General features: G+C 36.2%; 1 protein-coding gene across 1 annotated transcript in view; it reads right to left on the reverse strand.

Moving 5' to 3' along the window:
* Positions 1–11817: 11817 nt before the first annotated feature.
* The window catches only part of LOC144970298 (potassium voltage-gated channel protein Shaw-like), a 36739-nt gene continuing 36273 nt past the window's right edge, over positions 11818–12283 (reverse strand). The window contains exon 8 of the mRNA XM_078909831.1: positions 11818–11829. Coding sequence (XP_078765957.1) covers positions 11818–11829 — 12 coding nt within the window. The remainder of the gene's footprint in view (positions 11830–12283) is intronic.

A 12283-nucleotide genomic window follows, 5' to 3' on the forward strand; every position in this document is an offset into this window, starting at 1 on the left:
TTTTTTGTTTGGGAAAACCCCTCATTCCTTCATACCAACCTTGCCAATTTTTGGAACTTTTTGGGTTCCCTTCATATAAATTCTCTTTTCCCATTTTTGGAAACCCCCTTAGTTCCAATAAAATGTCCCCTTTTTTTGGTCCCTCAATCCTCAATTTTTTAAAATCATTTTTTTAGAACCCCTTACCCTTATATATTATATATGTCCCTTTTTTTTGGGAACCCCCTTTCATTCTTTCCTATTTATTTTTTGCCATTTTTGGAACCCCTAGTTCCTTCCTATTTATCTTTTTGCCTTTTTTTTGAACCACTCATTCCCTTTCAATTTTTATCTCTCCAATTTTTGGGAACACTCGGGTCCTTCATATTTATCTCTTTGCCATTTTTGGAGCCCCGCAGTTTCTTCATATTTATCTCTGCCATTTTTGGAACCCCCCAGGTCCTTTATATTTATCTCTTTGCCATTTTTGGAACCCCTCATTTCCTTCATATTTATCTCTTTACCATTTTTGGAACCCCTTACTTCCTGCATTTAAGAACTTTGTGTCATTTTTTTTGGAAACCCTCTATTCCTCCATATATTATATATGTGCAGAGACGCCAACTTTAAATTTGGCTCAAAGTAGTTTCAGACACAACTCGTAGGAATTTCAATGCCGAAAGAGGAATTTTCGCACATAAGAAAAGGGAATTGGGATTGTATTTAGCATTGTGTTTTCATATTATGTAGTTCTAAATAGATAACTGATTAGAATCATATTATGATACATTATAAAGACAATGCCAAATACAATCCCAAATTTTTCCTTATTTTAAATTAAGTAAAGCTCCAAAAGGTAATGGTAGTGATTGTCGTACTGGTGGTAGTGAGGATGATGTGGTGTTGGTGGTTGTCGTAGTAGTAGTGATGATGTGATTGTTTTAGTAGTACTGGTAGTAATGATCATGTGTAGTGGTTGTTTTATTACTACTGGTAGTGATGATGATGTGATGGTGATGGTGGTTGTAGTTGTAGCAGTAGTGGTAGTGATGATGTGGTGGTGGTTGTAGTAGTAGTAGTGGTTGTAATGATGATGTGGTGGTAGTGGTGGTTGTAGTGGTAGTGATGAAGATGTGGTGGTAGTGGTTATAGTAGTAGTGGTAAGGATGATGATGCGGTGGTGAGGTCATTGAAGTAGTAGTGGTAGTGATGATGATGTGATGGTGGTGGTTGTAGTAGTAGTAGTAGTGGTAGTGATGATGAGGTGGTGATAGTGCTTGTACTAGCAGTGATAGTGATGATGATGGTGTGGTAATGGTTGTAGTAGTGGTGGTGATAGCGGTCGTAGTAGAAATGGTAGTGATGATGATGTGGTGATGGTGGTTGTATTAGTAGGTGATGATAATGTGGTGGTGGCTGTAGTTGTAGTAGTAGTGGTAGTGATGACGATGTGCTGGTGGTGGTGTTTGTAGTAGTTACTACTACTAATAGTGGTAATGAGGATGATATGGGGGTGGTGGTGGTTGAAGTAGTAGTGGTCGTGATGATGATGTAGTGGTGGTGGTTGTAGTAGCAGTAGTAGCGATAATGATGTGGTTGGTGGTGGTGGTTGTAGTAGTAGTAGTAGTAGTGGTAGTGATGATGATGATGTGGTGGTGGTTGTAGTAGTGGTGGTAGTGATGATGATGTGGTGGGGGTGGTTGTAGTGGTGCTAGTGGTGATGATGTGGTGGTGGTTGTTGTAGTAATAGTGATAGTGATGATGGTTGTAGTTGTACTGGTAGTGATGATAATGTGGTGGTGGTGGTTGTAGTAGTAGTGGTAGTAATGATGATGATGTGGTGGTGGTGGTGGCTGTAGTAGTGGTGGTAGTGATGATGTGGTGGTTGTAGTAGTAGTGGTTGTGATAATGATGTAGTAGGGGTGGTTGTCGTAGTAGTAGCTGTTGTGATTATTATATGGTGGTGTGGTTGCAGTTGTAGCGGTAGTGATGACGATATGATTGTGATGGTTGTAGCTGTAATTGTAGTGATAATGACGTGGTGGTGGTGGTTGTAGTAGTGTTAGTTCAATATTGTGGTAGTATTGGATGTAGTTGTAGTAGTAGTGGTGGCAGTGATTATTATGTGGTGGTGGTTGTTAGTGATGATTATGTGGTGGTGGTTGTTAGTGATGATGATGTGGTGGTGGTGGTGATTGTAGTAGTAGTGGTAGTGATGATGTGGTGGTGGTGGTTGTAAAAGTGGTGGTAGTGATGGTTGTAGTAGTAGTGCTAGTGATAATGATATAGTGGTGGTGGTTGTAGGAGTGGTAATGAAATAGATGTGATTGTGGTGAAGTGGTAGTGATAATGATGTGGTTTTGTTGGACGGAGTAGTAGTGGCGGTGATGATGATGTTGTGGTGGTAGTTGTAGTAGTTGTGGTAGTGATGATGGTGGTTGTAGTAGTAGTGGTGGTTGAAAGGTGTGTGTGTGTGGGGGGGGGGGGGGGGGGGAGACAAATTGACCTCAACGGAATTTGACGGAAGTTGCTAGTAACCCGTAATTTTTTGCTCCAGACAGGACTTTTTTTCCGGTGTAACCGGAGTTTTGGCATCAATGTATGTGCCATTATGTGGAACTATGTTCCTACATATTTTTTATATGTGCCATTTATTGGAACCCCTCAGTTCCTTCATATTATCTCTTTGCCATTTTGGAACCCCTCAGTTCATTCATATTTATCTCTTTGACATTTTTGGAACCCCTCGGTTCCTTCATATGTATCTCTTTGCCATTGTTTGGAACACCTGTTCCTTCATATCTCATATCCTTGCCATTTTTTGGAACCCCTTCGTTCCTTCATATAAATTCTCTGTGCCATTTTTGGAACCCCTTAGTTCCTACATATAAATGAGCCCTTTTTGGAACCCCTCAGTTCCGTCATATATTATATATGTGTTATTTTTTGGAACACCTCAGTTCCTTCATATCTTATATCCTCGCCATTTTTTGGAACCCCTTGGCTCCTTGATATAAATTCTCTGTTCCATTTTTGGAACCCCTTAGTTCCTACATATAAATGTGCCCTTTTTGGAATCCCTCAGTTCCGTCAAATATTATATATGTATATATATTTTTTGGAACCCCTTAGTTCCTTCATATATTATATTTATGCCATTTTTTGGAACCCCTCAGTTCCTTCCTATTTATCTTTTTGCCATTTTTGGAACCCCTCAGTTCTTTCATATTTATCTCTGCCATTTTTGGAACCCCTCAGGTCCTTCATATTTATCTCTTTGCCATTTTTAGAACCCCTTAGTTCCTGCATTTAAGAACTCCGTGTCATTTATTTTGAAACCCTCTGTTCCTCCATATATCATATATGTGCAGAGACGCCAACTTTAAATTTGGCTCAAAGGAGTTTCAATGCCGAAAGAGGAATTTTCGCACACAAGAAAAGGGAATCGGGATTGTATTTAGCATTGTGTTTTCATATTGTGTAGTTCTAAATAGATGACTGATTAGAATCATATTATGATACATTATAAAGACAATGCCAAATACAATCCCAAATTTTTCCTTATTTTAAATGAAGCAAAGCTCCAAAAGGTAATGGTAGTGATTGTCGTACTGGTGGTATGGATGATGTGGTGTTGGTGGTTGTAGTAGTAGTAGTGATGATGTGATTGTTTTAGTAGTACTGGTAGTAATGATCATGTGTAGTGGTTGTTTTATTACTACTGGTAGTGATGATGATGTGATGGTGATGGTGGTTGTAGTTGTAGCAGTAGTGGTAGTGATGTGGTGGTGGTTGTAGTAGTAGTAATGGTTGTAATGATGATGTGGTGGTGGTGGTGGTTGTAGTGGTAGTGATGAAGATGTGTTGGTAGTGGTTATAGTAGTAGTGGTAATGATGATGATGTGGTGGTGAGGTCATTGAAGTAGTAGTGGTAGTGATGATGATGTGATGGTGGTGGTTGTAGTAGTAGTAGTAGTGGTAGTGATGATGAGGTGATGATAGTGCTTGTATTAGCAGTGACATTGATGATGGTAGTGGTGGTAATGGTGGTCGTAGTAGAAATGGTAGTGATGATGATGTGGTGATGGTGGTTGTAATAGTAGTGCTAGTGGTGATGATGATGTGGTGGTGATTGTAGTTGTAGTAGTAGTGGTAGTGATGATGATGTGGTGGTGGTGGTTGTAGTAGTAGTGCTAGTGGTGATGATGTGGTGGTGGTGGTTGTACTCGTAGTAGTGATGAAGATGTGGTGGTGGTGGTGATTGTAGTAGTAGTGGTAATGATGATGATATGATGGTGGTGGTTGAAGTAGTATTGGTCGTGATGATGATGTAGTGGTGGTGGTTGTAGTAGCAGTAGTAGCGATGATGATGTGGTTGGTGGTGGTGGTTGTAGTAGTAGTATTACTAGTGATGATGATGATGTGGTGGTGGTTGTAGTAGTGGTTGTAGTGATGATGATGTGGTGGGGTGGTTGTAATAGTAGTAGTAGTAGTAGTAGTGATGATGGTGATGATGTGGTGGTGGTTGTAGTAGTGGTTGTAGTGATGATGATGTGGTGGGGTGGTTGTAGTGGTGCTAGTGGTGTTGATGTGGTGGTGGTTGTTGTAGTAATAGTGATAGTGATGATGGTTGTAGTTGTACTGGTAGTGATGATAATGTGGTGGTGGTGGTTGTAGTAGTAGCAGTGGTAGAAATGATGATGATGTGGTTGTGGTGGTTGTAGTAGTGGTGGTAGTGATAATGTGGTGGTTGTAGTAGTAGTGGTAGTGATAATGATGTAGTAGGGGTGGTTGTAGTAGTAGTAGCTGTTGTGATGATTATATGGTGGAGTGGTTGCAGTTGTAGCGGTAGTGATGATGATGTGGTTGTGGTGGTTGTAGCTGTAATTGTAGTGATAATGACGTGGTGGTGGTGGTTGTAGTAGTGTTAGTTCAGATGGTGGTTGTAGTAGTGTTAGTTCAGATGATGTCGTAGTATTGGATGCAGTAGTAGTAGTAGTAGTAGTAGTAGTAGTAGTAGTAGTAGTAGTAGTAGTAGTAGTAGTAGTAGTAGTAGTAGTAGTAGTAGTGGTGGCAGTGATTATTATCTGGTGGTGGTTGTTAGTGATGATGATGTGGTGATTGTGGTGATTATAGTAGTAGTGGTAGTAATGATGTGGTGGTGGTGGTAGTAATAGTGGTGGTAGTGATGGTTGTAGTAGTAGTGCTAGTGATGATGATATAGTGGTGGTGGTTGTAGTAGTGGTAGTGAAATAGATGTGATGGTGGTGAAGTGGTAGTGATAATGATGTGGTGTTGTTGGACGGAGTAGTAGTTGTGGTGGTGATGATGTAGTGGTGGTAGTTGTAGTAGTTGTGGTAGTGATGATGTGGTGATGGTGGTGGTTGTAGTAGTAGTGGTGGTGATGATGATGTGGTGGTTGAAAGAAGTGTGTGTGTGTGGGGGGGGGGGTATCCTTGGAACAAATTGACCTCACCGAAATTTGACGAAAGTTGCTCTTAACCCGTAATTTTTTGCTCCAGACCGGAGTTTTTTCCGGTGTTACCTGAGTTTTGGCATCACTGTATGTGCCATTTTTTGGAACCCCTCAGTTCCTTCATATTTATCTCTTTGCCATTTTGGAACCCCTCAGTTCATTCATATTTATCTCTTTGACATTTTTGGAACCCCTCGGTTCCTTCATATGTATCTCTTTGCCATTTATGGAACCCCACAGTTCCTTCATATTTATCTCTTTGCCATTTTTGGAACCTCTCAGTTCCTTCATATTTATCTCTTTGCTATTTTTGGAACCTCTCAGTTCCTTCATATTTATCTCTTTGCCATTTTTGGAACCCCTTAGTTCCTGCATTGAATAACTTGTGCCATTTTTTTTTGGGAAACCCTCTGTTCCTCCATATATCATATATGTGCCATTTTTTGGAACTGCTATGTTCCTACATATATTTTATATGTGCCATTGTTTGGAACACCTCAGGTCCTTCATATCTTATATCCTTGCCATCTTTTGGAACCCCTTGGTTCCTACATATAAATGTGCCCTTTTTGGAACCCCTCAGTTACGTCATATATTATATATGTATTTTTTTTTTTGGAACCCCATAGTTCCTTCATATATTATATATGTGCCATTTATTGGAACCCCTCAATTCCTTCCTATTTATCTTTTTGCCATTTTGGAACCCCTCAGTTCCTTCATATTTATCTCTGCCATTTTTGGAACCACTTAGTTCCTGCATCATATATGTGCTATTTTTTGGAACTCTTATGTTCCTACATATATTTTATATGTGCTATTTTTTGGAACCCCTCAGTTCCTTCACATCTTATATCCTTGCCATTTTGTGGAACCCCTTGGCTCCTTTATATAAAATCTATCTGCCATTTTTGGAACTCCAGGTTCCTACATATATATGTGCCCTTTTTGGAACCCCTCAGCTCCTACATATATATGTGCTATTTTTTTGGAACTCCTATGTTCCTACATATATTTTATATGTGCCTTTTTTTGGAACCCCTCGGTTCCTTCATATTTTATATCCGTACCATTTTTTGGAACCCCTCAGTTCCTCCATACATTAACCTTTGCACTTTTCAATTCCTTATCTGAACGTCTAGCTTCTTTCTTTTTGTGAAGTTTTAGAAAACAATGCATAAGAAAGTTAGAAAAAAATACGTAACTGAGAATCTTAAATGTCAATGACCCGAGATGTTAAAAAATCTAAATAATAAGATATATATAAATTTTTTCAATCACTTTGGGATATTGATAACATCAGCATAAGTTAAAATGCAGAATATGTCGAGCAAAATGACATTCATGAAAATGGAAGAAATTCTGACAAATAAACAACTGAAGCTTGAAGTAAGGGGAATTATGCAACGGTATGTTGAAATTATGTTTGAAATGTAAACAAATGGCAAGAGAATTAAGAAGGTAACCAGATAGAAATAGCATTTCCAAGAAGAAAGCGTGATTCATATTTGAGAGATAAAATGACAATTAGACAGGTACAAGGAGAAGCTAAGACTTTGACAACGACAAGAAAAATGGGTCAGTCTGGTAATGGAAAGAAATGGGGATCCATTATCACTAATGTAAGCTGGCGGAGAACATCATGATTATGACTTCATGGGTCTGGACAATGTGTGACGCGATGCTCAACGCCATTACTGATATTCATATTTTCTATTCGACTACATCAAATGATTAAGTTCAACATTCAGTCTAGAGTTAAAATGCCAAAAGGATAAAGAATTTTATTTATTTGGAAATACTTGTTTGCAAAATCTGTGACCAAACTGCAATATTTTTACTGCAGATTTGCGAGTTCCAGACCTAGATTACAAGAGATAAAGCTGTCACTGAGTAATTAATTACCACTGCAAGCGATTGAGTAAGGGGAGATCACTGAGTAGGAAAATTATGCATAAAACATGCATTTTTAAATTATTCTGTGACTAAATTTTCAAGATTCACCTTTCTTCTTTAATACTGCTTTTAAAGGAAGAAATTTCTTCCATAAATAAATTATTACGTTATGAAATAAAAAGGTACCTAAAATCTAGTATTTTACCAAAAGTACATTGAATAAAATATAAATTGTATTAAAATGTCAGCATACTGATTTGATTTTTTTACTTTTTGTGATAGTTAATATGTTCTATTTTATCATAGTGAAAACAGAATTGCCAGTTAAGCGACGGTTATTGAGTTATGGTCATTTGAAGTTAAATCGGCTAAAATCCTTGAAAGTGAAAGAATGTTATGTTATTTACAAAGTTAATAATTTGAATTATGTTTTTATATTGTTATGTGTAATCCGTATCACGTCTTTTAAAACCATAAATATCCTAAAGCCAATATTTATCACGGGTTCTCTATCATTTAAAGGACACTAACAATTCCTTCTTAATCTTTAGATAGGACTGTGGTATATATCTCAAGTAATATTGGATCAAACAATACCAGTGACCAAATCCTGCTCTTTGGACAAAAGAATTTTTAAAAACAAACTTTACTGCATCCTTGATAAATATTGGTATTGATATTTGTAAGCTTAGTGCCCTGTCTTTATCCAAGTTAATAATAGTCGATTTCCACATACATATTTCCACTCGTTGTCCTGTTGACATTTTTCTATACTATATGCATTACCGGTGGTGTGGAGATTATTTCTGGCCCAAACCCTCAAAGCCTGCACCACCGATAGACTAGTGTCCAATCCAGGGGGTAGCTAGTGAGTTCTATTGTAATACTACAGAAACAAGGATAAACTCTGCCTCATGGACCTGGTGGCTCTTAATGACTACTATTTTTCTATGTAAATCGAAAAGAAACTCGAATCTCTTGGGTGCTAAAGTTATATATGGAAAGAATGTCAAATGTAAAACACTTTTCAAAGACAAGCATCGCATCATAATGACCGACACTAACACGAGGGATGATTTTAAAAAGGAAGTAAAAGATTCTTTTTAACAGTAATCTTTAATATGGATTATGCGATAGACTCTAGAAACCCGTGTGTCAGTAACATTGCTTATTTATGATTAAATAAACAGTTGAATTTTTACTACAGCCGAAACTGCAATATCTGACGACATTGCTGGTCGAAAGCATTATTAAGTCAGTCATGCCACTATACTTTGCACTGTGTTAAGAAAGAGTAATAAAAAGCAACTCTCTAAACAAACTATTTTGGATTCAATGATAATTTACTATTGACATGACATAACACTTCACTCCACTATACTTAGCATACTTGCACTGGTAGGTTCGTGAAGAATGGATATTATTCAACTTTACAAGCATATAACTTGGGTACGGTGACTTAACTGTTCAAAAAATTAATTGCACTATAATCTGCATTCTCTTGTCTTTCTTTCAAGCCAAAAATATAGTTGGTGTACGGTGACATAATTTAAATACTTCACTTATGGTCTTCTTACAATTTTTATGGTTCTCTATGGTTTAACGATCAACGGTGCAAATGATTGTTATAAGGTTGGTATCATAATAAAATTTGATTTTATCTCGTTTTATTCACACCTAAAAGAAATCTTTAACATAACATAATCTCAAAGTGTGTGTGATTAAAGACACCAATAAAATTGGCATATCGTTGAAAAAATGGTCAGAAGTGCTCGTACAGGTAGCACAATGAAGTCAGTCAGGGGTCAGATAGTCGTTGAGGGTGGGGATTTAATAACTTTTGGATTTTCAGCTAACTGTTAGTTCATTCGGTGCCGTGAAACCATCATACTGCCTAAATACATTTGAGTGATCTGTAGGCCTCCAGAAAACTAATTGTACTTTGGTATAAACTTGAAAAACAGACAAATGAACTCCCACCGGTTGAAGCACACTTATTTGTATTACAAATTCATGCGAATGCTGACTACATCTACTGTGGACAGGAGGATACCATGTCATTGTGCCCAAAATGACAATGAAAGACAAAATGACAAATAAAAAACTGGAGCTTGAAATTAGAAACCTTCTGCAATGATATGTTGAAACTAATTAATAACGATGTGAAATTTGAACAAGAGACACGACGGGCGAAGAAGCCAACGCGATCAAAATGCCATTTAAAGAATAATGCTTGAAATACAATGGAGAAATAAGATATTGATTTGAATAGTACAAGAATGAGAGAATACTTTCACAAAGAGAATAAACTTCAACGATGATAGTCATTTCTGTTGGATGCCACCAAACATAAATGGCGTGTACAGTAGCCTCTTACAATGATGCACATATGATTATGAGCTTGTTTTGGGTCAATTCTTGCACCAGTTCAATTTTGTGACCCCGGATACCATATGTGACCAACTCAAGCCTGAAATAAGTAAACTGCAGCCATGCTACATTGAAACTATTTTGTAATGTGAAATGGGAAAAACAGGCTAAAGGGGTAAGAAGTTGTCAGAATAATAAAAATGTGATTTACAATAATAATAATAATAATAATAATGATAATATAATATAATATAATAATAATAAATAATAATAAAATAATAATAATAATAATAATAAATAAATATATATAATATAATAATAATAATATAATAATAGACTCTTATAGAGCGCACGGTATCCACAACAATGAGGCTCTTGGCGCAATACAATGGGGAAATAGGATGTTTTGACAGTAAGGAATAAGTACAGAGATATAACCGGTATTGAAAGTTTTCTTTTTCTTTTGAATTTTGAGAGTCTCAGGTCTTTCTTTATAAAGTTTCTCAGTTATTTCTTAATCTCACTTTCTAGTTCATTCATTTTGAAAACTTCACAATTCATTAACAAAAAAAAATCTAGTTCTTTCTTTTGTTTTGGAACTTATAACTCTTCCTTTTAATAGCTCTCTTTTTATACTGGAAACTCTCATATCCATCTTGTTTAGACTTCCCAGTCACTGCTTGTATTAATTCTTTACAAAAAGAAAAGTCAACATGTCCAACAATGGTGGTGGTTTTTGAATGGATGCCACCAAATCTAAATTGCGTGTTTGGTCGCCTTTTACGAAACATGTGAGCTTACGGTGAGTCAATTCTTACACCCTCTCAGTTGAGGTACCCCGAATTCCACATGGGGGCAATTTGAGTTAAAAGTAAGTAACTTCACATTTTCTCATATATTAACTCTGTACCATTTTTTGGAACTCCTTAGTTCCTTCATATATTTTTTGATGGATGCAACCAAACTTAAATGGCTCATTTAGTTGCCTATTACAGTAATACATGCATGAGCTTACAGTGAGTCAATTCTTGTACCCTTTAAGTTGAGGGGCCCTGGTTACCACACAGGGGCAATTGGAGTTTGCATTAAGTAAACTTCTGAAATACTATTTAAAACATTTATAATGTGAGAAAGTGAACAACAAACAACAGGTGCTAAGAAGTTGACTTCTCAGTTACTTCCTTATCTGATCCACCGGTTCATTCTTTTCAAAAACCAGTTTTTTTACAACTTCTAAGTTCCACACACTTTTTAAATTTTAGTCATTTTCTTTAGAACTCAGTTCCTTTTAACACCTTTCTTATGTATTCTTGGAATTCTCAGTCCTTTCTTTTTCTTTCCTTCTCAATTACTTCTTTTATTACTTTCTACATTCCCTTTCTAGAAATCAGTTTCTTATTTCATAGAAACTAAGCTTTATTACAATTTTTGCACACTCAGTTGAGGGATCCCAGATACCACACAGGGGCAATTGGAGCTTAAAGTAAGTAAACTATTGCCACGCTATGTTGAAACTATTTTATTTATGTTGTCAAATATGAACAACATGCAAGAAGGGCTAAGAAGTTGACGCAATAGAAATGTGATTTCTTATGAGAATGTCTGAAATACAATGGAGAGATAAGATGTCGCTTTGACGGTAAGTACTTGGTACAGAGCTATAACTGGTGATGAAAGCTTTCTTTTTAAGTTCCTAAGTTAGTATTTGTTTGTTAACCTATTCAGTTACTTTTTCTAATTATGGTTCCATCTGGTTCTGCTCCATCTCCTTCTACTACATATTCTCCCTAATATTCCATTTCTTCATCATTTTCCACTCCCTCTTATTCAGCTCACATGCTTTTTAGTTTCATATTTTTATCGCTGATTTCAATAATTTTATGATGAATATTTTTTCCAAATATCCCTCTTTTCACTTGACATATTAAGTTGGAATTTTAGAATAATCATACTATTATCTTTCACGAATAGCATTTGCATCAATTCTATTTTCATAATATATAAACACATTCAATTGTGTGGTATGCAAGCTAAACTAGATATCAATGATCATCTACTGAATTATCTACGGTTTATTTCACACAACTAATTTCTTGTTATAAGAATATCTGAAATACAATCAAGAGATAAGATGTCGTTTTGACAGTAAGGACTCGGTACAGAGCTATAACTGGTGATGAAAGCTTTCTTTTTAAGTTCCTAAGTTATTTTTGTTTGTTAACCTATTCAGTTACTTTTTCTAATTATGGTTCCATCTGGTTCTGCTCCATCTCCTTCTACTACATATTCTCCCTAATATTCCATTTTCATCATTTTCTCCTTATCAGTAGCTTTATTCTATTTTTTCGTGATTTCATATTTTATGATATTTTTCCAAATATCCCTCTTTTCACTTGACATTTTAAGTTGGAATTTTATAATTCATAAATTATCTATCACGATAGATTTGCATCAATATCTATTTTCATAAATTAACATATTTAAGTGTGGTTTGCATAAACTAGATATCAATTCAGCTACTGAATTATCTATGGTTTATTGCACAACTATAGCAATCATTTA

The sequence above is a fragment of the Berghia stephanieae genome, chromosome 1, assembly GCF_034508935.2.
Source record: "Berghia stephanieae isolate SIO BIC M18660-M18661 chromosome 1, UCSD_Bste_1.3, whole genome shotgun sequence".
Lineage (NCBI taxonomy): Eukaryota > Metazoa > Mollusca > Gastropoda > Nudibranchia > Aeolidiidae > Berghia > Berghia stephanieae.